The 25,753-nt window shown below is 38.6% G+C and overlaps 1 protein-coding gene across 6 annotated transcripts in view; it reads left to right on the top strand.

The window, feature by feature from the left end:
* LOC134348485 (serine/threonine-protein phosphatase 6 regulatory ankyrin repeat subunit B-like) overlaps positions 1-20,348 on the top strand; it is a 164,113-nt gene extending 143,765 nt beyond the window's left edge. For 4 of the 6 annotated variants that reach the window (XM_063051940.1, XM_063051941.1, XM_063051942.1 and 1 more), the window contains 3 exons: positions 2,834-2,916; positions 17,234-17,325; positions 17,579-20,348. In XM_063051940.1, the coding sequence (XP_062908010.1) occupies positions 2,834-2,916; positions 17,234-17,325; positions 17,579-17,862 (459 nt within the window). In that variant the 3' untranslated portion in view covers positions 17,863-20,348. The remainder of the gene's footprint in view (positions 1-2,833; positions 2,917-17,233; positions 17,326-17,578) is intronic. The other 2 variants (XM_063051945.1, XM_063051946.1) reach the window with 2 other exon arrangements.
* Positions 20,349-25,753: the final 5,405 nt, after the last annotated feature.

Consider the following 25,753-nt stretch of genomic DNA (forward strand, 5'->3'; position numbering starts at 1 on the left):
TTATTCTGTTCAGATATTCACACACACAGCAAAATACGAAGGGAAATTCATGGAGTAAATACTACTTGCACAAATAACTCCACCGACCCAGCTTGCTAAAGTGTTGCATGTAGAACAGTGGCAAATGTACAAGAAGAGATTCAAGGGATCTAGGGTAAATGAATTTCCACACTGGAAAAAAGGTAGAATGCCACATTTAGAACCTCTAGCTGCTGAGAACCATAGAGAGTATGACATTGAGAACTAAACTTAGCAGTAAGGTAAGGAATTTATAAAGTGCAGAAGAAAAATTAAAAGGGAAATTAGCTATGCAAAGAGAGGATGTAAAGAAATAATGATACTTGAAGTTGAAGTTATGAGTTCCAAAAGATCAATAAATCATCAACTCAAGAAATCATCAATGAAAAGATATCCTGCTTTATGTTGGGAGACAAAGGATGTAGATAAGGTTAATAATTCCGAGGAAGGATTAAGGGGTTAATGTGTTTTTAAAACTGCTAAGTCACGTGGCCCAATTGAACTATAAAGCAAAAGCAGAAAAAGCTTACACAGTTCTGTTGAAGTTTTATTGACCAGAAGCATTAGCTGTTTTTCTCTGTCGTCAGATGTTATCTGCTCAATATTTCTCGCATTTTCTGTTTTGATTTCAGATTTCTAGAATATATAGTTGTTTTGTTTCAACTATGAAGGTATATCCCAGGTTACTAAAAGAAGCTAGAATATGTTAAAGCATACGACTGTAGGTTTTAAATCCTCCTTGATTGCAGGAATGGTGCTGGAGGATTAAAGGATAAATGTGCTTTGTTATTTAAAATGGAAAGGAAAAATCAAATTATTACAGGTGAAAACAAAGGACAGCATAGATCTTCATTTAGAAAAGCACGGATTATTTAGCAACATTATGCACAAATTTGTTAGGCGTAGGTTACACTGGCAGCTTTGATTGAACTTTCTGAGGAAGTAAGAAGTTGGTATTCAGTGAGTCCATTTAGATAGTCTAGTCAATAAATTAAAAGCTCATGCTTTTACAAGGGCGAGCGGCAAATCGAATTTTAAAATGGTACGAAACAAATGGGATTGGTAAGGTGTTTACAGTGGTATTCTGTAGTGCTCAGAATTTACTCTCAAATATATTTTAATGTTTAAAAGAAGGGGGCATGATTTTTTAAAAGTCTGTAAGTATTTTTTAAAATGTCCCGAAGATTGGATAAGTTAGAGTTGGTTTCTTTGGAACAGTTGTGGATAATAGGAGATTTAGTAAAGTACTCTGAAGTTATGGTGAGTCTAGATTGAATAGATGGGAAGGGCCAGTTTTCCTTACAAGTGTCAAAAGCTAAGAGATACAGAACTGTTAGAAGGATTATAGGGCAGATTGAGAAAACTTTCACCCTGAGAATGGTTTGAAACTTTCTGCCTGAAATGGATGCTTAGACTCTGCATGCACAGTTTAAAAATTATTTGGTTGTGAAATTGAAAATCTGACCTGTGGAAGTACAAACCTAGCGTTGGAAGGCACTAGGCTTATTGCTGACATAGACACAGATCTTAACTTTTCAAGTTTTGCATTTTGACACATCTGCAAGTAGTATTGATTTCGAAGGGAAGGAATTGATATTGACAATTCAAAACTGAGATTCCATTTATAGTCCCTCAGCTCAATTGTAGTTATAATATCACATTTTCGACAGCTTGCTGCTGATGGTTTAAATGTATGATTTTTTTTATATTGAAACAGATCATATTCACAAAATCTTTATTTGTAAAATAATTTCCGGAAATAAAGATAAATGGATTTTAACTTTAGAAGTTACACAAGATGATAATTGTAGAATATGATTAATTATCAATACCAGGTGCTGCCCAAATTCATCCTGAGTTCAATAATGGTTTATTGTCCCAAAAGGCCTGTAGATGAGATTAGGGATCTAATTTTAAATTTTTTAAATTTATTTGGCAGTGAAACCTAAAGATATCGTACTGTGTGAACCCAATTCAAATGCGCTTGTACATGTTGACACTGTAGGAGCAGTTTATTGTATATTGTTCAATGATCTACCCAGTTTTGTATTGTAAAGAATTATATGTGTTTATAAATGAAACACAACGATCCTTCTTCAATGCATTCTTAACTCCTGCAGTTAAATAACGCCAGAGAGATGAACAAAAAATACATAGCTGCATATCTTTATTTTGCCACTACAGGGCAGTGTAGTTTCTCTTCATACCTTAAAATTTCTTGCACTTCCATATTTGCTTGAATTTGCTGATTTTTGCTGCAAAATGCCTTTAAGGACAAATGTATCCAGCAGTTTTTCACCAAGTGCCTATTATTCATGTATGAACATTTAGATCAATTATTGGGAGCCATTTTGGTCAATATCTGGTCTGCACCTGTTCTAAATAATTTCTAGAATGTTTGATTTCAGCAGAAGGTACAAGATAGCAATTAAAAGTTTTATCCTACATCAAACATTTCTGTAAGATCAGGGAAGTTTTGAAGGTAAAATAAAGTTCAGGACACTGATGCCAGATGTTACAACATCTTTTGACTGAGTGAAGCATTGAATGCTTATTCACAAAGAAAAAAACCAAAAATGTATAGAACTGTGGTAAATCAAATTTTATATGAATTAAGGTTGTGGTCTGATGGAGGATGTCAAAATCTTTCAGTTCCACTGAATAATGAGTCAAACTGCTGGAAGCAGAAATTTAATGCAGAGAAAATTTGAGGTTATGTTCAAACCTGACTAAAGTATGAAAATAAAGATTCAGCACATAATGCTATCTAATATGTAAAAGTACTAATAGTCATGAATTGTGTTCATTTTGGCAGGGTCATGAAAAATGTGCCTTGTTCATCCTTGAGAAAATAGATGATGTAAGCCTTATTAATGCAACAAATAATGCACTGCAAACGTAAGTAGTAATTGTTGGTCAGCAGATTTAATTTTTTAAGCTGTTTGGACTTATTGTGGTTATTTTATAGAACGATTGCATTTTGATCAGATTGCAGAAGCGAAACAATGCAAATAATGAATACTTGCAAGTGGAGATATCTACATTTGAAAATGTGAAAAGTCAAATGTTTAAACTTGACGCTATGTTTGAACTTGTCTGCTTCATTGGTAGGATCTTTGGCCTCATCTCCAGAATATTGTCTAATTAAATCCCTGTCTAATTTGTACTGATTGATAGTTAGCCCTCCCATCTCCCATGCTACATTATACTTGAGCTTGTGCGAACCATATCCTAACTTGCAAAGAGCCATTTATAAACAACATTTGTATTTGTTGACACACGTTGTCCTTTACTCCATCTTGGTGTTATGCCATCAAATGCTTCAGTTCTTGAGTGTCCTCACTAAGTCTTTGTCTCCTTCTTAAAAGATTTTTTTTTACTCTCCTTGAAATCTATGTACCTTCTTGACCAAATGTTTGGTCATACTTAGTACGGCTTGGTAGAAATTGTTTTTGGTCATAGTCATACAGCACAGGCATAAAGTGATGCCAGAAATAGGAAACCGAAAATTTTAATGGCATGGGCAGTCTTCTTATCAGAACTGGGTTTAATGGCAGAGTCCCAGGCAGATCTTGAAGGGCATTGTAATGACAACCCCGAAATTCTTTGAAGTTGTCTAATGGTTTTGGGTTTTCATCATCTCTATTCTTTGTGCTGCTGATTGTTGACACTTTGAGTAGCTCCTTTGTTTCAGAATTAGCCACATTAATCTGCCAAAGTCAAGGATTACAATACAACCTCACTTCATTAGTCCCTCCAACAGAAAAGGTTTCCAAGATTCAGTGTTGCACCCTTAAAGTATGTAAATAGCAGGCTAGTACAGCTGCAGAATCTGTCATGACTGCATGGAGAGAATTAGTCTTCCTGCTCTTTGCAGTGCTTAGAAGGCCTTGTACACGAGTATTAATCCAGTAATAATGATGGTGTTTTCACCAAGAATCCTCTGAAACAGGATTTTGCACTTAATCGATTGGCAACATCTCCTCCTCAAGTTCCATCAGCACAGGTGCACCACCAGGCTGTGTGGTTGGCCCTCTGCTTGACTTGCTTAACACTGTGTGGCTAAGCACAGTTCCAATACCATATTCGAGTTTGCTGATTACACCACTGTTGTTAGCCAAATCAAAGGTGGTGACAAATCAGCATATAGGAAGGAGATTGAAAATCTGGCTGAGTGATGCCACAACAACAACCTTGTACGCGATGTCAGCAAGATCAAGGAGTGGATTATTGACTTCAGGAGGAGGAAACCAAAGGTCCCTGGGGGAATCAGAGGTGGAGAGGGTCAGCAACTTTAAATTTTTTGGTGTTATCATTTTGGAGGCCCTGTCCTGGGCTCAGTACCTAACTGCAATTACGAAAAAAGCACAGCAGTACCTCTCTTTTCTTAGAAATTTGTAAAGATTCGACATGACATTTAAAACTTTAACACTCGTCTATAGATGCACGGTGGACAGCATATTGACTGGTTGCATCACAGCCTGGTATGGAAGCACCAATGCCCTTGAATGGAAAATCCTACAAAAAGTAGTGGATGCAGCCCAATCCATCCCAGGTAGAACCCACTCCACCATTGAGCACATCTACACTGAACATTGCCGCAGAAAAGCAGCATCCATCATCGGGGAACCCCACCATCCAGGTCATGCTCTCTTCTTGCTGCTGCCATCAGGAAGAAGGTACAGGAGCCTCAGGATTCACACCACCAGCTTCAGGAACAGTTATTATCCTTCAACCATCAGGCACTTGAACCAGAGGAATAACTTCACTCAACTTCACTTGCCCCATCATTGAACTGTTCCCACAACCTGTGGACTCACTTTTAATGATTCTTCATCTCATGTTCTGGATATTTATGGTTTATTTATTATTATTATTATTATTTCTTTTTTTTCTATTTACACAGTTTGTTGTCTTTTGCACCCTGCTCTGCTAGGTGTGGCCTTTCACTGATTCTATTATTGCAACTACTGAGTATGCTGGGGTTGTATATGGTGACATACTGCATACTGTATAAGTACCTTGATAATAAATTGACTTTGAACTTAGAACTTTAGTCCTTTGAATATGCCAAAAGATATATTAAATGGCAGATGGCATTTAATGCAGACAAGTGCGAAGTATTGCACTTCTGTAGGACCAACCAGGGTCGTTCTTACACAGTGAATGGAAGGGCACTAAGGAGTGTGGTAGAGCAAAGGAATCTGGGAATACTGGTCTATAATTCATTGAAAGTGGCATCACAGGTAGATGGGGTTGTAAAAAAGAGTTTTGACACATTGGTATTCATAAATTGAAGCACTGAGTACAGGAGATGGTATGTTATATTAAACTTGCATAAGACAATGGTGAGGCCTGATTTGGAGCATTGTATGTTGTTTTGGTCACCTGCCTACACGAAAGATGTAAATAACATTGAAAGAGTACAGAGAAAACTTACAAGGATGTTGCCAGGTCTGGAGGACCTGAGTTATAAGGAAAGGCTGAATAGGTTAGGACTGTATTCTTTAGAATGTAGAAGACAGAGAGGAGATTCAATAGAGATGTACAAAATTATGAAGTGTATAAGTAGGGTAAATGCAAGAAGGCCTTTTCCACTGAGGTTGGTGGGACTACAACCAGAGCTCATGGGTAAGGGTGAAAGGTGAAAAGGTTAAGGGGTACATGAGCAGAAGCTACTTCACTCAGGGTGTGGAATGAGCTGCCAGCCCAAGTGGTGCATGCGAGTTCTATTTCAACGTTGACACTAAGTTTGGAGAGTAGGGGTATGGAGGACTATAGTCCCAATGCAAGTAGATGGGAATATAACAGTCTCATGAGCCCAGATCTATATTTTGCCTTTCATGAAAGTAAATTATTTGGAATGTTTTGTAGGTTGGCAAAATTTTCTTTTGAAGTTTATGAAGTAATATCTTCTCCATCATGTCACTTTTCAGAGCCCTGCTTTTTTGTGCATAATAGTCAGCATTTATGCAAGGCAGTTGGAGCTTTTGGTATAGATATTGGTTCTGTCTTGCAGATGCAAGTGTAGGTAAGATGTACTTCAGTTGAAAGTAGTGCTCATAAACTTCAAAGTTATGTGGTGTGAAGGCAGTTTATCATCTCTGCAGTTATTACTTTTTTTTCTGGGTGTCTCCAAGGTAATCCCTTAGCAATATGATGTAATATGACAGCACAGCCAGAGAGATCTGCCACTCATTCTCCCTGTTCTTGAATGTTGCTGTCCATCCCAAACTTAGATCAATCTCCACTCTCTGGAGCCAAGGAAGCATGATAGTGACTTTGACCACTGTGGTAGAGCAGTTCATCCATGGGTATGAAGCTGAAGTAAGCAATTACAGATCTGTGTCACTACTGACTTACAAAAACTTATCATTTATTCTTCAGAAGATTGGAGATGAGAAACTAATAATTCCTTTGGTCATCTTATTCACTGGCTATAGATATAATCCCTTCTTGACCTCAATTCTGATGGATACGTATAAGTCTATCATACCTCCTACGTCTATAGCTCAAGCTTGTATAGCTAGCCAGACAGATGACCAAGGAAGTACCCAGGCAAAGATATCCTTAAAAAAAAGTAAATAAATAGCACTGTAGATGTAACGTTGTTTGAAGAGATTTCTGAGCTTTCTTGTCTTTCTCATCTTTGGTCAGTCTATGCAGAATCAGTTTGAGAGGTCCTTTACGTAATACAGCTGCAGTGAATGAGGAAATATGGGAATTTAGTTTCATGAGTGCTCAGTAGTGCTATTGAAGCAGAAAAACATTGGAAACAAGTATTACTTAGTGAATCATTTCCCTTCATGCTACTTCCTATGTGCCAAATAACAAGCAGAAACTATGTTGAAATTGCTGGTTGAATTTCAAGTTTAAGTTCAAGTTTATTGTCATTCAACCATACCTGTATATGCTTCCAATTGAGATGATGTTCCTCCAGACCAAGGTGCACAACACAGTGAATATAACTCACACATATAACACATGAAGTAATATTACCACAAATAACTTAACAAATAATAAGGTTCATATACGATACAAGTTAAAATGTGAACAGTATAATGCTACTGGCACTTCATACTTGGTGAAACCAGGGTGGTGATGGGGAGTTCAGTAGTCTTACGGCTTGGGGGAAGAAGCAGTTTCTCATCCTAAGAGTTTTTGTCCTAATGCTACAGTACCTCCTGCTTGATGGGAGGGAGTTAAGCAGAGTTAGGCAGATGGGAGGGATCACCAACAACTCTAAGGGCCCTACATTTGTATTGCTCCTGATAAATATCTCTAATGGTTGAAAGAAAGGCCCCAGTGATCCCCTCAGTTGTCTTCGCAATTCTTTGTAGCAACTTACAGTCAGATGCCTTGCACTTCCCATACCAGACAGAGGCTCAGCTGGTTAGGACACTCTCAATGGTGCTTCTGTTAAAATGTTAAAATGGTGTTGGTTAAAATGGGGAATGTGAGGGAGCCTCACTCGCTTCAATCTCCTTAGAAAGTGGAGATGCTGCTGTGCTTTCTTGAGCAAAGGTCTTGATCAACAGGATTTAAACAACTGTTCATGCATAAAAATATCATAATTGAATAATGGTCTTCAAAAAAAACAGCCCAAGGCGAAAGTACACATTCTATTGGTCCCATAATTGACTCGCTAAACACGTTAAAAATGTGACAGCTACAAATGTTGAGGCAAAATTGATTGGGATAGATTGTAGATCAAATCTTTTTCCTTTGGAAAACCCCCCAATTAGTAAATCAGTTCCAAGTTCTACCCCATTGAGCATTTAGAATGATACTGGTTCTCTGTAAGATTATGATTGAATTATTAGAACCGTAAAATAGAGACTCATAATACATAATTCTCAACTAAGAATTTAGAGAACTTGTTCAATTTCCAACATTTGAGTTCATTTTCAAAGAATTGAAAATTAAAGCAATTACTAATTTTGGCAAAAGCCCAACTGATTCATCAAAGCTCTTTAGTCTTTTGCATCAGTATCAACAATAAATTCTGGGCCATTCAAACAAACTGGATCAGTCAGTTGTAAATTAGTCATTGAACCTGAACCAGGAAACAAAAGGTACAACATGCATAGGCAGAACTCCACAGGTACTCGCACTGACATATGGAGATGGTAGGAGGAAATGGAAAAAGTTTTGTTTTTGGATTTTATGCAGTGCCCAACATCTAAAGTATTCTCCCTTTGGCTATGGGGATTAGTTCCAGCATTGGAAGAACTACTATACGAACTTAATAAGCAACAGCCTTACAAGATCTTGCTCATTAAGACAGACCTATCAGTTTTTGTGCCAGCTCTGGACAAAATAATTCCTGTGCATCCACTGCATAGCTATCAGAACAGATTCACCAAAGGTTGAACACTGTGATGCACGGTCTGAGGAAAGAACCTGTGAGTTCTTAACAATAACACTGCAGCCAAGGATTCATGACTTCCCATCAACCATACTCAAAGAAACTGCTTACTGCCTGCAATCCTCCCTCTGCTGACAAATTAGCATTCCATTAACTGTTAATTCAAGAAAGCGGATTCCTCTCTGAAAAATATCAGTGCTAAACTGAATTTATGGAAATCTGCTTTCCAGCTCCAGTCACTAGGGTTCACTTCAATGCTCCCTATGTGGAGTTTGCAGGTTATCCCTGTGACCTAGAACCCGGGTTTCCTTCCACAGCATAGGTAGTAGATTACTTGTCACTATAAGTTCCCCCTAGAGTATGAGTAAGTAGTTGAATGGCATTGTTTTGTGGGCTGACATAGAATGAATGGACTGAATGTCCTCTTTCTTTATCATGTAGAAATAACTTAGTGGGCCTCATAAATCCAGCTGTGGCAAGGGCCATTGACATTTAGAATGATCATTGTCCTGTTCCTATAAAATTAAGTCATTTTCCATACAGGGGTCTCCTTCCATCATGATCCTGCCGCTATGTGAATCAGGATGGGGGAATAAACACATTATGAACTAAGGCAGCTCATAAGTGGATATGTTTGAAGCATATCCTGAGCAATGGAATCATACATTGTCACTACCTGTAAGCTCTTCATCTGGCACATCTTTCATCAGAATCCTATAGGAAGACTGAAGTTGGTTCAGTTTGAGAGATAAAGGAATGGCACTAGACATAAGTGAAATTGAAATTCCACCTCAGTGAAAGCCATGTATACTAACAAGCTGGAAATAAAACACAGAACATAGAATAGTACAGCACAGTACAGTACAGGCCCTTCGGCCCACAATGTTGTGCCAACCCTCAAACCCTGCCTCCCATATAAGCCCCCAACTTCAATTCCTCCATATACTTCTCCAGTAGTCTCCTAAATTTCACTAGTGTATCTGCCTCCACCACTGACTCAGGCAGTGCATTCCATGCACCAACCACTCTCTGAGTAAAAAAACCTTCCTCTAAAATCCCCCTTGAACTTCCCACCCCTTACCTTAAAGCCATGTCCTCTTGTATTGGTGCCCTGGGGAAGAGGTGCTGGCTATCCACTCTGTCTATTCCTCTTATTATCTTGTACACCTCTACCATGTCTCCTCTCATTCTCCTTCTCTCCAAAGAGTAATGCCCTAGCTCCCTTAATCTCTGATCATAATGCACACTCTCTAAACCAGGCAGCATCCTAGTAAATCTCCTCTGTACCCTTTCCAATGCTTCCACATCCTTCCTATAGTGAGGTGACCAGAACTGGACACAGTACTCCAATTGTGGCCTAACCAGAGTTTTATAGAGCTGCATCATTACATCGCAACTCTTAAACTCTATCCCTTGACTTATGAAAGCTAACACCCCATAAGCTTTCTTAACTACCCTATCCACCTGTGAGGCAACTTTCAGGGATCTGGGGACATGTACCCCCAGATCCCTCTGCTCCTCCACACTACCAAGTATCCTGCCATTTACTTTGTACTCTGCCTTGGAGTTTGTCCTTCCAAAGTGTATCAACTCACACTTCTCTGGGTTGAACTCCATCTGCCACTTCTCAGCCCACTTCTGCATCCTAGCAATGTCTCTCTGCAATCCTTGACAATCCTCTACACTATCCACAACACCACCAACCTTTGTGTTGTCTGCAAACTTGCCAACCCACCCTTCTACCCCAACATCCAGGTCGTTAATAAAAATCACAAAAAGTAGAGGTTCCAGAACAGATCCTTGTGGGACACCACCAGTCACAATCCTCCAATCTGAATGTACTCCCTCCACCACCACCCTCTGCCTTCTGCAGGCAAGCCAATTCTGAATCCACCTGGCCAAACTTCCTTGGGTCCCATGCCTTCTGACTTTCTGAATAAGCCTACCGTGTGGTACCTTGTCAAATGCCTTACTAAAATCCATATAGATCACATCCACTGCACTACCCTCATCTATATGCCTGGTCACCTCCTCAAAGAACTCTGTCAGGCTTGTTAGACATGATCTGCCCTTCACAAAGCCATGCTGACTGTCCCTAATCAGACCATGGTTCTCTAAATGCCCATAGATCCTATCTCTAAGAATCTTTTCCAACAGCTTTCCCACCACAGACATGAGGCTCACTGGTCTATAATTACCGGGACTATCCCTACTACCTTTTTTGAACAAGGGGACAACATTTGCCTCCCTCCAACCCTCCGGTACCATTCCTGTGGACAACGAGGACTTAAAGATCCTAGCCAGAGGCTCAGCAATCTCTTCCCTCGCCTCGTGGAGCAGCCTGGGGAATATTCCGTCAGGCCCCGGGGACTTATCCGGCCTAATGTATTTTAACAACTCCAACACCTCCTCTCCCTTAATATCAACATGCTCCAGAATATCAACCTCACTCATATTGTCCTCACCATCATCAAGTTCCCTCTCATTGGTGAATACCGAAGAGAAGTATTCATTGAGGGCTTCGCTCACTTCCACAGCCTCCAGGCATATCTTGCCACCTTTATCTCTAATCGGTCCTACCTTTACTCCTGTCATCCTTTTTTCCTTCACATAATTGAAGAATGCCTTGGGGTTTTCCTTTACCCTACTCGCCAAGGCCTTCTCATGCCCCCTTCTTGCTCTTCTCAGCCCCTTCTTAAGTTCCTTTCTTGCTTCCCTATATTCCTCAATAGACCCATCTGATCCTTGCTTCCTAAACCTCATGTATGCTGCCTTCTTCCACCTGGCTAGATTCTCCACCTCACTTGTCACCCATGGTTCCTTCACCCTACCATTCTTTATCTTCCTCACCGGGACAAATTTATCCCTAACATCCTGCAAGAGATCTCTAAACATCGACCACATGTCCATAGTACATTTCCCTGCAAAAACATCATCCCAATTCACACCCGCAAGTTCTGGCCTTATAGCCTCATAATTTGCCCTTCCCCAATTAAAAATGTTCCTGTCCTCACTGATTCTATCCTTTTCCATGATAATGCTAAAGGCCAGGGAGCGGTGGTCACTGTCCCCCAGATGCTCACCCACTGAGAGATCTGTGACCTGACCCGGTTCATTGCCTAGCACTTGATCTAGTATGGCATTCCCCCTAGTTGGCCTGTCCACATACTGTGACAGGAATCTGTGCTGGACACACTTAACCATCTCTGCCCCATCTAAATGCTTGGAACTAATCAGGTGCCAATCAATATTAGGGAAGTTAAAGTCATCCATGATAACAACCCTGTTATTTTTGCACCTGAGCCAAACAATGTCATATCTCTGCAATGCTGAATACAGTCATGAATGGTAGTGAAAACATACGCAATTAACCTAAAGGAAGCGAAACCTTATCCCTTTCCACTCCTGATTCAGACCAGTGCCAGCACAAGTGCAAAAGTTAACACTGCATTTGCAGTCATTGTCAGAAAGAAATCATCCCCCAGTCTCCTTGAGATTCCTACCATGACTATGCTGGTCTTTAGCAAATTCAGTTCACTTGCTGTGACATCAAAATTAAGTGTACAGGCACAATTAAGGCTATAAATCTTGACTGAAATGTTAAAGGTTTGCTTAGCAAAATCAGTCATTTCAGTAAGTATTCTGATAGTGTCAATACTATCATCTATGAAGCTACATGAAAAATTGCCTAGGTATGCTATATCCTGAAAAAAGCAAAAGATTTTATAAATCATATTTGTTTATTCTGAATGAAGAATTGAGTCATCAACAGAATTAAAAGAGAATTTGAATAATGTTACTAACAGTTTTTCAGGGAGCATCTACTCACCAAAAAGCTGCTCATTGATGCCTAGTTTGAGTTTTGCAAGAATCACTTGTCTCCAGATCTCGTTACAGCCTTGGCCCAAATGTGGAACTAAGTGCTGAATTCCAGAGGTGAGGCAAGAGTGACTGTTTTGACATCAAAGTAGTACTTGAGGAGTGTGGTATCAAGGATCCCTGGTAAAAATTAAGTCAATGGGCATTAAAGAAACTGCACTTCAGTGGTATCATAATAGATAGTTATGGATGTGGATCAATTATCCCTTTCTCAGGATATTTCAGAAGAGAACCTCCACCATAACTGGTATCCTGTCACTGAACAATCTGTTTCAGGTTGGCATCTTCTGCTATTGAGGAACAACAGTCAATGAAGGACATAATAATGTAAAATATAGAAGCAAGAGAAGGACATTCACATTCTCTCTTCTGCTGTCACTAAAACCAATATTTTAACTTAAAAGTACCATTTCCCCACATTAACCCTATATTCCTTGATTCCCTTAATATCCCAATTTTTTTCAATCTCTGTCTTAAATATGCTCAGCCTTTCAGCTTCTGGTGTCCTCTTATAAAAGAATTCCAAAGACTTATTGACCTCAGGGTGAAGAAATTACTATTCTACTCATCTTGGTCATGTATTTTAAAATTGTAATCCCTGGTTTTGGACTCCACCTCCGAGAGAAATCATAATCTCTCCATCTACCCTGTCAAATACCACTATAATTTTGTATATTTCAATAAGATCACCAATCATTTTGGCATGTTTAGACCAAGCCTGTTGAATCTCTCCTCACAGGACAGTCTTCCCATACAGGAATCAATTTGGTGAATATTTATTGCACTCCCTTTATTGAGAAAATCCCCTTCCAAAAGTAGTATCATCAGTGCTCGTTAAACCCAAATATAATAAAGGCCACTGTACACTTGGGAAATGTTGACATTCAGAGGACCCATTGTGATCAATGGCAATCAAAGCAGTCTCATGATATTTTAAAATGAAAATACCCTGATTTTCTATTTTTGTTCGAACAGTCGATTATCATTTTCTTTCCAAACTGCATCTATTTTGCTCTATCGTCACCTATCCACTTATTCTGTCTTTATCCTGTAGAAGCTTGTCTGGATCTTCATAACAACTTGCACTGTTACCCAGATTTGTATAATTGACAATTGTACAGTTGAAGTCAGAAGTTTCACAATTCCTAACATTTAATCCTAGAAAACATTCCCTGTCCTAGGTCAGTTAGGATCACTACTTTATTTTAAGAATGGGAAATGTCAGAATAATAGTAGAGAGGATGATTTATTTCAGCTCTTATTTCTTTCATCACTTTCCCAGTGGGTCAGAAGTTTACATACACTTTTCTTAGCATCTGGTAGCATTGCCTTTAAATTGTTTAATTTGGGTCAAACATTTTGGGTAGCCTTCCACAAGCTTCTCACAGGAATTTTGTTCCATTCCTCCAGACAGAACTGGTGGAACTGAGTCAGGTTTGTAGGCCTCCTTGCTCACACATGCTTTTTCAGTTCTGCCCACAAATTTTCTATGGGATTGAGGTCAGAAAATGATGTTAAGTCTGGTTCATTCTTGGGAGCAATTTCCAAATGCCTGAAGGTACCATGTTCATCTGTACAAACAATAGTACGCAAGTATAAACACCATAGGACCACGCAGCCGTCATACCACTCAGGAAGGAGACGCATTCTGTCTCCTAGAGATGAACGTACTTTGGCGTGAAAAGTGCAAATCAATCCCAGAACAACAGCAAAGGACCTTGTGAAGATGCTGGAGGAAACAGGTAGACAAGTATCTATATCCACAGTAAAACGAGTCCTACATTGACATAACCTGAAAGGCTGCTCAGCAAGGAAGAAGCCACTGCTCCAAAACCACCATAAAAAAGCCAGACTACAGTTTGCAAGTGCACATGGGGACAAAGATCTTACTTTTTGGAGAAATGTCCTCTGGTCTGATGAAACAAAAATTGAACAGTTTGGCCATAATGACCATCGTTATGTTTGGGCCAAAAGTGTGAGGCTTGCAAGCCGAAGAGCACCATCCCAACTGTGAAGCATGGGGGTGGCAGCATCATGATGTGGGGGTGCTTTGCTGCAGCAGGGACTGGTGCACTTCACAAAATAGATGGCATCATGAGGAAGGAAAATTATGTGGATATATTGAAACAACATCTGAAGACATCAGCCAGGAAGTTAAAGCTCGGTGGCAAATAGGTATTCCAAATACTTTATACTTTATTGTCGCCAAACAATTGATACTAGAACGTACAATCATCACAGCGATATTTGATTCTGCACTTCCCACTCCCTGGAGTACAAATCGATAGTAAATATTAAAAATTTAAATTATAAATCATAAATAGAAAATGGGAAGTAAGGTAGCGTAAAAAAAAAAACGAGAGGCGGGTCCGGAGATTTGGAGGGTACGGCCCAGATCTGGGTCAGGATCAGTTCAGCAGTCTTATCACAGTTGGAAAGAAGCTTGATTATCCTGGCAGCACTGCTGTGACAGCATGCGGTGTAAAGTGAGGCCAAGGACAGAAGATCGGTTTGTGTGATGTGCTGCGCCATGTTCATGATCTTCTGCAGCTTCTTCCGGTCTTGGACAGGACAACTTCCATACCAGGTTGTGAAGCACCCTAGAAGAATGCTTTCTACGGTGCATCTATAAAAATTAGTGAGGGTTTTAGGGGACAGGCCAAATTTCTTCAGCTTTCTTAGGAAGTAAAGGCGCTGGTGGGCCTTTTTGGCAGTGGACTCTGCTTGGTTGGACCAAGTCAGGTCATTTGTGATATTGACCCCGAGGAACTTAAAGCTTTTGACCTGTTCCACTTGCGCACCACCAATGTAAATGGGGTCGTGCGGTCCTCTACTCCTTCTGAAGTCAACAACCAATTCCTTCATCTTGCTGACGTTGAGGGATAGGATATTGTCTTCACACCATGCCACCAGGTTCTTAATTTCCTCTCTGTACTCAAACTCATCATTACCTGAGATACAGCCTACAATTGTTGTGTCATCAGCAAACTTATATATTGAGTTGGATGGAAACTTGGCTACACAATCATGGTGTACAGTGAGTACAGCAGGGGGCTGAGTACACAACCTTGTGGGGCACCAGTACTCAGAGTGATTGTAGAGGAGAGGTTGTCCCCTATTTTTAAAGCCTGGGTCCTGTCAGTGAGTAAGTTGAAGATCCAGCTGCAGATCTGAGTGCTGAGGCCCAGGTTCCGGAGCTTAGGAATCAGTTTATTTGGAATGATGGTATTAAAGGCAGAGCTGTAGTCAGTGTGAAAAGGAGCCTTACGTAAATGGACAATGACCCCAAGCATACCTCCAAAGTTGTGGCAAAATTGCTTAAGGACGACAAAGTCAAGGTATTGGAGTGGCCATCACAAAGCCCTGATCTCAGTCCGATAGAAAATTTGTGGGCAGAACTGAAAAAGCGTGTGTGAGCAAGGAGGCCTACAAACCTGACTCAGTTACAGCAGTTCTGTTTGGAGGAATGGAACAAAATTCCAGCAACTTACCGTGAGAAGCTTGTGGAAGGCCACCAAAAATGTTTGACCCAAGTTAAACAATTTAAAGGCAATGCAATCAAATACCAACAAAGTGTATGTAAACTTCTGACCCACTAGGAAAGTGATGAAAGAAATAAAAGCTGAAATAAATCATTATCTCTACTATTATTCTGACATTTCACATTCTTAAAATAAAGTAATGATCCTAACTGACCTAAGACAGTGAATGTTTTCTAGGATTAAATGTCAGGAATTGTGAAAAACTGAGTTTAAATGTACTTGGCTATGGTGTATGTAAACTTCTGACTTCAACTGTAGGTATATCACTTTTTCTTCATTGATTGATAAAGATTGTGAATCGATCAGGTTCCAGGACTGATCTTGAAGGCTTATACAACAGTTATAGCTTGTCAACACAAAAAGAGTGTCTTTTATTTCTGCCTGTTTTTATTTTGTTAATCAGTTTTCAGTCCTTGAATCCAATAATTATGTTTGATAACTTTGTGTAGCACTTTATTGAAGGCTGTCTGTAAGTTTAAATATATCAGAAACATTGGTTTGCCCTTATTTATTGTGCTACTGACAATTCTAACAAATTTGTCAAGCATCATTTCCCTTCCCTTAATACTTACTGAACTCCAATCATGTTATCATTCTCCTTGGCCTGCTATCACTTTCCTTATAACGGATTCTGCGGTTATTTTCCTGCTGATTAATTACAGACTAACTGAACTTTAGTGTACTTCCTCTCTCTTCTTCCTTTCTTAAATTGGGGGATTAAATTTTCTACCCTCCATTCTGTGTAAAGTGTTCTAGAATCTGAGGAACTTTTAAAGATGGGCACCATCTCTGAAGCCATTTCATCATAAACCTGGTACAGGCCATGAGTCCTGGATGTTTATTTGCTTTTATTTTCAATTAATTTCACCATTTTTCCCCCTCACTGATTTCCCAAGTGAACAGGCAGTTGCGGTCTGTAAGTTGCATTGAGCCTCACCGTCTTCCTTTTTGGCAATAAAGATGATTATGTAAAATTTATGAGAGATCTGGACTGGGTTAAATTGGAAGTCTTATTTTCCCTAAGAAGAATAATTGGTAGAATAATTGGAGGGAAGGTGGGTCAGCCTGAGGGTATTTGGTCTGGAAGTCTTTGCCTGAAGCATTGATAGAAACATAAATGCCATCAAATTTCCAATTTCCCCCGGGATCAATAAAGTATGACTATGATTATGACTAAATTTACCGTCCTGAATAAGCACTGGTTAAATTAGCAGAACAGGTTTAGTACTGCTATCAAAAAATTCTGGAGCCTAATCTCTAGATGTCTCCAGATTTTGGAAGGTAATGCTCTGAATATGTTATCACAAAAGAGATCACAGAAGAGTATTTATTTAGCACGTTGATGATTGTATTAGTTGTATGAATTGTCCACCTTACTGACTTGTTAATTTTTTTTATAATTAAAGTTTTAAATTTATTCTTTCAGACCGCTTCACATAGCTGCAAAGAATGGGCTTAAAATGGTAGTGCATGATTTACTAAGCAAAGGGGCAAGTGTTCTTGCTGTGGATGAAAATGGTAAGTATGGATAGCTTCTTACTAATTGTTCTGCGGTTGATTAGTTTACTTCTCTATCAAAAATAACACACACCAGCACTAAGACACCTCTAAAAGTTTAACCAAACCTCCTTGTAGTGTTGTTGGCATGGATTAAATAGTGTAAGTCGATTTATTGAAAGCGAGATTTGACTTTGCTGTTTTTCTTTCCTTCCTTTTCATTTTGGTTCAGACTTTACATACTAACCATTCCCTTGTCTGCTTTTGTGCCCAGGTCATACCCCAGCCCTGGCTTGTGCTCCTAACAAAGATGTGGCTGACTGTCTGGCACTCATTTTGGCTACCATGATGCCTTTTTCTTCTCCCAGCACAATGACGTCCTTCAGCATCAGTCTAATAAAAAATGACAGTTTGAATACACCTCTATCCTATGATTCCCCTAATACGGGTAGCAACATTAATTCTTTTAACAAGGAGTTGTATAACAATGTGGGAAAAATGGATAGGTGTCAGGAACAGGAAGATGATGAAAATGATTCAGACTCTGAGACTTTCTGAATGATTTTAAGAACCTTAGATGGAAAAAGCCTAATATTTGGCTTGTTACTCAGTTGAAGAATTACAGATTGAGCAATCAATCACTGCAAACTTTTTAAGAAGCACTTAATAAAAAGGCACTTTTCTTACATGTTTTAGAAAGCAGAATCTTAAAGTATTGATTCATGAAGAGGATTGTTAAATAGGGCAAGTGATTTGCTATTGCTCAAATCTGCCATATATTTGGCATTGCCTCTGGGACATTTTATGCAAAGTAGTGGTTCTTGACCACCAAATTGTGCTGCATATAGTAACTGTAGAAATTCATGGGAATCTGTCACAGGATGCTGTGCGGTTCATTGCCAGATTACTTGCCCTATGAATAGAATTTAAAAGATTTTCCAAATCAGCACAAACGTGCATTTGCACTTCAGTAAAAACTTGCGGTTATAGAGTTGTTAGGGACTAATTATCCACCTGAGCCGTTAACTACTGATAAATAATGAATGAATTTTTCCAGACTGCGGTGTAGAATATTCACAAATTCCAACAGGACTTGATGATATCTTTTTACTTTAAGTATACCAGCAAGTTTAGACGAGTGTTCAAATAGCAGATTGTGGTATTTTGTACATTTTTATATAGCCTCAAAGGCAGCCTTTAAAGAATGCACAGCAATTTTGTTGAAATCTACCCACTTGTAGGATGAAGAGAGAGTAACTGCCATAAAGAACTGTTGTGATAACGTCTGCTTCATCTGCCAAAGCTTATGTGTTAAATGGAGCCATTCTCTCACCTGTGACAGGACCACAGCAAGTTAAATGAAAATGTTTTTTCATGTCTGGCTATGCCAAATGGACCAAATCTGCAACTGATTGTGACTGTTGCTGTCTTTGTTCTCTAAGATTACATACAGCCTTCTTTTTTTACTCATCTACTTCAACAGCTACATTGAAGTAGCCTATTTCAGTAAAAATACGGTACCTGAATGCAAATAATATATATTTCATCTAAGTTAATTCACAATGTTACATTAGATATCAGCAAAGTAAAGTTTCTGATTTTTTTCCAAATATTCACATGGGATCTATTATTGCTCTGTGCAGTGACTGTGCAATCAATGCAACCTCACTATTCTAACTAAAAGCACTGAAAAGATTTCAAGAAACCTTAATATATTGTAATGGTTATTCTGTAATAACCATTACAAGCAGTTAAATTCCAGAGTAGAGACCTCTGATATGAAATTGCTTTAAAGCAATAAATATCATATCATACTAAAGCACTGAAATTGAAGGAAAAAGGCCAAAAACAATGGTTGTATGTGAAGAAAAAGCTGTTTGTTAATCAATTTTCTTAGAAGTTTAAAGCTGCAATATAATTTTAAAACTCTGTGGTTGCTTCTTTTCCCCCAGTTAAATTATATTGGCTGGTCTTTTCTTTATACTGTTCGACATTTTTAAAAATTTCTTGTTCATTTTGATTGTTTTATTTAGTGAATCATTGGAATGCAAAATTAAACCATTTTAATTATGTAAATTTGTACTTTTAAATTTTTTATAGTTTTTAATATAAGACTAGAAAAAAGTCTGGTAAAGTTAAATGCTGGAATTTAGAGATCTGTAGTATTGTGATTGGCAATCCTTGTAGCAAATTTTTCATTTTTTTCTTAAATTCAAATACCATTTTGTTTTTGTTGCGTTATCAAATAGTTAGTGCCTTTCTGCCCATGTGTATTTTCCAGATGGTTTCCAAACATCTTGTAGAATCTTGCTAATTGAGTAATATTCAAGCAATAATGTTAATTTAGATTTTAAAATTAACAATGAATGTACAGTTTTTAAAGGTCCAAATGCATCTGAATGAAGAGTGGTTTGTTCATAAAACCATCATGTGGATTTTTTTTTATTTTGCAGTATTGTTTCAAAACTGAAGCCTTGGTTGAAAGACATGGCTGATCACAAATTAGTATTATTTGGAAAAGGGCAATTATAATTTAGACAATCTGACAGTGTGTATTTTAAAACCATAGAAAAAATATTTGTGGAAGCTTATGCAGTGGTCAACCCCTTAAAAAGCCTATATCATCCATTTGGTAATCGTGTCTACTTTTATGCTTTAGCATGTGCAATATGTCTTGTTACAGTATAGTATGGTATCATGATACAGTGACAGTGTTATGTTTTATGCAGTGAATATGATACAATTTAGTGAAAATGAAAATGTTGTTGGAAACAGTAGTCTATCAAATTTTTATGTATTTGGTCATAGTTCTACAGTTGAATATGAGGTAATAAAGCTTAAGACATTTTTGGCGTCAAGACTGTCAAAATACATGAAAGAAACCCAAAATTATCTAAATCCAGCCTGGACCTTAAGCACACTTTACTATGTGACTTTTGTGAACTACTGAATGCTTGTTATATATAGAAATACTGAAATGTAAACTACTTTTTAAAAAAAGCATTCAGGTGCTGTATATTTTTATGAAAATAAAAGGTACAGATGCTGATGCAACTATTTGATTGATTTTGTTTTTCTTTAAGTACTTCCTGAAAACTCCTGATTAAACACAGCCAAAATGTGTAGTTGCTGGTGGATGCAGGGTAAGGTTGCAGGGAAATACTGCTTGTTTGAAAGAACCAGTGTTCGTTAAAAAGGTAGTTTTTGCAAAATTCTTGTGTTTTTCTAATGATTAATTCATGTTAACATGAAATGTTTCCATGACATTAATTTAATTCCAATTTTTTTTCACAGTTTATTCCATGGACAACTGGATGGGTAGGGGAGAGTTGTGGGGTTCAGGAAGAAATAAAGAGAGAGAAAGCTTTCTGGAGCTTCAAACATTTTTTTTTTTAGCTTTGTGGGAGCAGGTGTGTTCATTCAGAGCTCACACATATAATCTGACCACTCATTAAAATGGCAACCTCCCCCCCTCCTCGCCTGTCAACTTTGCTGGTGACCTGCATCATCACATGTGCTGCTGGAATGGCAGATTTAGTTGGTGCCTAAAAATGAGGGGTCCAAAAGTAGATGGCTAACTGGATCACCAGCAATCAGTCAAAATCAGCTACATTTTAAAAATACCACTGAGTTTACTATTCTCCGATTGTTGATATCTTTTTGTGGGTCTGTGGAACAAAGCTCTAATTAAATATAAAGGAAAAGTACTTCTACTGTTTAAGTTGCTGTTCTTCACTTGAGCTCGTATGTTCATAAATTATCTATTCATTAGAAAGCACCTAACTGCATTCACACATTGCAGACATCGGTGTGGTTACTGTTGCAACAAAGAATTTGGAGTCCAGCAACAGTAACCTCTAATAAACATTTGAATGTAACAGTAATGCATTAATGGCAATAATAGGGGTTGTTCGTCTTTCCACATATCTTATTAAAACCATTCAGAATTTTAGTCGTTCTCATACTCTGAGAGATTAAGAGACAATCAGAATCAGGCTCAATATCACTGGCATATGTGGTAACTATACAGCAGCTTCTTCTTATCGTGCCCACGAACAGTCTATACATGGCCCAGCCAGAACTGAACACATTTTTGCGCCTTGTTGAATTCGGCAAGATCTGCAACAGTACAGGGTTCCTCTAGCGAAGGGCCTTGCAGGAGATGTTGCATAGTTTATTGCTCAGTTCCACATTCAGAAGTTATACAGCAGCAGTACAATGAAATACATGATCAATAAATGTAGAGAAAAAATCTGAATTTAATAAGCAGTGCAAAATAACCAAAATAAAACAGGTAGTGATGTAGTGTTCATGAGTTCAATGTCCATTTTAAAAATCGGATGTCAGAGAGAAGGAAGCTATTTCTGAATCACTGAGTATGTGCCTTCAGGCTTCTGTACCTCCTTCCCAGCGGTAACAGTGTGAAGAGGGGATCCTTAAAGATGGACGCTGCCTTCCTAAGGTAACGCTCCTTGAAGATGTCTTGGATACTACGGAGGCCAGTACCTATGATGAGCCACTAATATTATGTTCCTGCAACTTTAATCTTGTGCAGTAGCCCTCCCCTGCCCCCCTACCAGATGGTGATGCAGCCAGTCAGAATGCTCTGTACATGTGTTTTAGTTGACAAACCAAATCTCCTCAAACTTCTGATGAAATAATGAAATATAGCCGCTGTCTTGCCTTCTTTATAGCTGCAACAATATGTTGTGTCCAGGTTAGGTCCTCAGAGATATTGACACCCAGGAAATTGAAATTGTTCACTTGCTCCATTTCTGATCCCTCTGAGGATTGGTCTGTGTTTCCTTGTCTCGGCCTTCCGCAATCACCTCCTTGGTCTTGCTGACGTTGAGTGCAAGCTTGTTGCTGCGACACCACTCAACTAACTGGTATATCTTGCTCCTATACGCCCTTTCATCACCATCTGAAATTCTGCTGATGGTTGTATCATCAGCAAATTTAAAGGTGGCATTCGAGCTATGCCTGGTCACACTGTCGTGGATGTAGAGAGAGTAAAGCAGTGGGTTAAGCACAGATTGCTGTGGTGCGCCAGTGTTGTAAGTGAGGTGGAGATGTTATTTCCAATCCGCACAGATTGTGGTTTTCTGGTTAGGAAGTCGAGGATCCAGTTGCAGAGGAAGGTATAGAGGTTCTGTAGATTTTCAATCAGGACGGTAGGATTGATGGTGTTAAATGCTGAGCTGTAGTCAAAAAATGGCATACTGACATCGGTATTTGCATTGTCCAGGTGATCCAACGCTGTATGGAGTGCCATTGAGATCGTGTCTGCTGTAGGCCTGTTGTGGCAATAGGCAAATTGCAGTGGGTCCAGGTCCTTCCTGAGATAGGTATTGATTCTAGCCTTGACCAACCTCTCAAAGCATTTCATCGCTGTATATGTGACCACTACTGGACGATAGTCATTGAGGCAGCTCTTCTTGGGCACTGCTATAATTGTTGCCCTTTTGAAGCAGGCGAGACTTCTGACTGTAGCAGTGACAGATTAAAAATATCTTTGAATATCCCAGCATTTGGTTGGCACAGGTTTTCAGAGTCTTACCAGGTACCCCATCAGGCCCTGCTGCCTTGTGAGGGTTCACCCTCTTGAAAGACAGCCTGACATCGGTCTCCAAGACAGATATCAAAGAGTCATCAGATGCTGCAGGGATCCCCATAGCTGTGGTTTTATTCTCCCTTTCAAAGCAAGCATAAAAGGCAGTGAAGCATTGCTACCATTCATGATGTTGGGTTTTGCTTTGTAGGAAGTAATGGCCTGCAAGCCTTGCTGGAGTTGATGTGCATCCAATGTCAACTCTAACCTCTCCCAGAATTGTTTCTTGGCTTTTGAAATAGCCTTCTGCAAATCATACCTGGTTTTCTTATACAGTCCTGGATTGCCAGACTTAAATGCTACAGATCTAGCCCTCAGCAAACTACAAACCTCCTGGTTCATCCACTGCTTTTGTTGTGGGAATGTACAGTAAGTTTTCATAGACACACACTCATCCACACAACTGTGTCGTACAGGCTCGAAGATGACTCCTTGAACACAGTCCCGTCCACCGATTCAAAGATAACATTTTAGATTTCAGTTTATGCTGGTAATGACAACACTTACTGTCCTTCATCAACTGGTGGTGAACTGCCAGCATGAAATGTAGTAGGCTGTGGTGAAGGTAATCCTATTTAGAATGAGTTCCACCAGCACTGTTGATGAATAGCAGTGTATATCTCCAAGTCAAAAGTTACAGTCGTGGTTATCCAATATATTTCAGATGACAGAGTTCAATTATTTTGGAGCTGCCATTGGAAAAACCTTGCTGGTTTCTGCATAGTATTTTTAAATGATAGCACACAGCAGCTATGATACTAGTGGAAGAGTGACAGTAAATGGATGCTAACCTTTATCCTAAATTGCTTGAGTGATAGAGCTGTACTTCTCCAGTAAAGCTCTATTAGTCTACCATTTCATATTCCCAACTCATGTCAAGGATGATGGAAAAGCTTTGGGGTGATGGACAGTGAATCCTTTGCAGCAGGATAACCTTTGAGCTTTTGTAGCTAGAGAATGTGAATGGTGCAATTAGCTTTCACGTTTTTGGTATTGCCAGACCTCAATGTTTATTGTCTTTCATTAGATTTGTGAAATGTTGTTCAGCTGTTGCTACATTTGGCATGGACTACTTTATTGTATAAAGAATTGTGAATAGAATTGATCATCAATTGAACATTTAGGCAAGGTCATGGAAGGAAATCACTGAAGGTTTCTAAGTTTGAAAAGAGGAAATTTTATTAACCATAAACAATAGATGTTTTCTTCTCTACAGATGCTCCCTGGCTTGTCAAGTACTTATATATTTTGTTTTACTTTGATTTCATATCTTTCATGGATTGAATTCTGAACTGCAATGAAGTAATGAGAGTTGTGAAGAATTGCATGATGACCAGAAAAATATTTTGTGAAAAGATAAAGAAGATGCACTAATCCTTGCTTTATTCCATTATAGTCTAACTGTTTAAAATTATGATGAATTAGTATATATTAAAGCTTATTTGAAACCACTTCGACCTGAATCTGAGCAGAGGTCATTATTGGTATCCAGACTAATGAAGCTTTATTGGAACTGCAGCCAACCATAAGAAATCAACGAATGATATTCTTACACATTTTGGTGGATCAGTTGATAGCCAGTAGAATAATAGGTTAATTCTTTTTACCATATACAAATTTTTATTTTAGCTCTGAACCAATTGTAGTTCTCGTGCTGCTTTAGTTGCAGATCTACCATCTCTGTCTTTTCAGTGATATATATATTTTTTATAGTATTCCCTCTCATTCTCAATGGCAGTGAACCAAACCAAGAGGTCACACAGAAAATTGGACTTGCTATTTTTTTGACCTATTCATTGACATGCAAATTCTAAATGTGCAGGCTCCATTCTTTTCAAATGCTCTTGAGTAAACAATCCCCTTAGGAAACCATCCACACTGCACTGCCTCCAAGATGAGTCTCTTGCAAAGACAAAACTTGCATGTTATTTTTCGGGGATGGAATCTCCAACACCTTAGAACAGCTTTTCTCAAACCTTTTGCCCTGGAGGAACCCTTGAAAGAATTTTCAGGTCTCAGGGAACTCCTGCATAAAAATTATTACTGTGTATCTACAGTTCAAGGTACATTAACGTGATCAGTAAGTTGTAGATATAATTATCCAAAAATAATTGTTGATGCTCTTTTGAGTAGAGAATGAATTTTTAAAAAGAACAGGTAGTTAAACTTAGCTTACCTTTCTTGAAATTAATCTCTTTCCCTTTCATAAATTTTTAAAATTTATATGTCAATCAATGAATTTCTGTTAAATAACTGGTTTAAACCAAAATTCTTCTAAAGGTAGACTTGGTAGATTTAATTTAAATAAAGGCTGTAAATTGATTTTAATTAATGCTACTCACAACATAAAAACTTACTGACAATATTGAGTAGTAAAGTTACTAAAAACCATACACCAAACCAATATGAATAAAAATATAGCTTAAGACACAATTTTACACAAGACTTTGAAAAATATTTTCTTACTAAGTGACATGATCAGATTCAAATACAAGCCTAACATGTGAAACCTGTGCTGCTTTTTTGCTGCAAGGATCCCCACAGCTGCACAAATACGCAATTCTGGGTCAAACTGGAGATAAGCACACATGGATTTCACCTTCAACTGAAATGAGACAATTTCTATCATTGCCCTTGATGCTTGTTAAACAAGAAAAAGCTTGCTTACACATGTAACAAATTGAAAACTGCAGCAAAATGTTTATTGCTTCCCAATGAATGGGAGGATATCAGTCTCATAAAAATCCAGAGCTTTGTCTAGGGACAAGTCAGTAATTCTCATTGGGAGGAAGAGGCTGACGTCTCAGCCCGAGTTGGGTGAGTCCAGTTAAAGCTCGG

The sequence above is a fragment of the Mobula hypostoma genome, chromosome 6 (assembly GCF_963921235.1).
Source record: "Mobula hypostoma chromosome 6, sMobHyp1.1, whole genome shotgun sequence".
Classification (NCBI taxonomy): Eukaryota; Metazoa; Chordata; class Chondrichthyes; order Myliobatiformes; family Myliobatidae; genus Mobula; species Mobula hypostoma.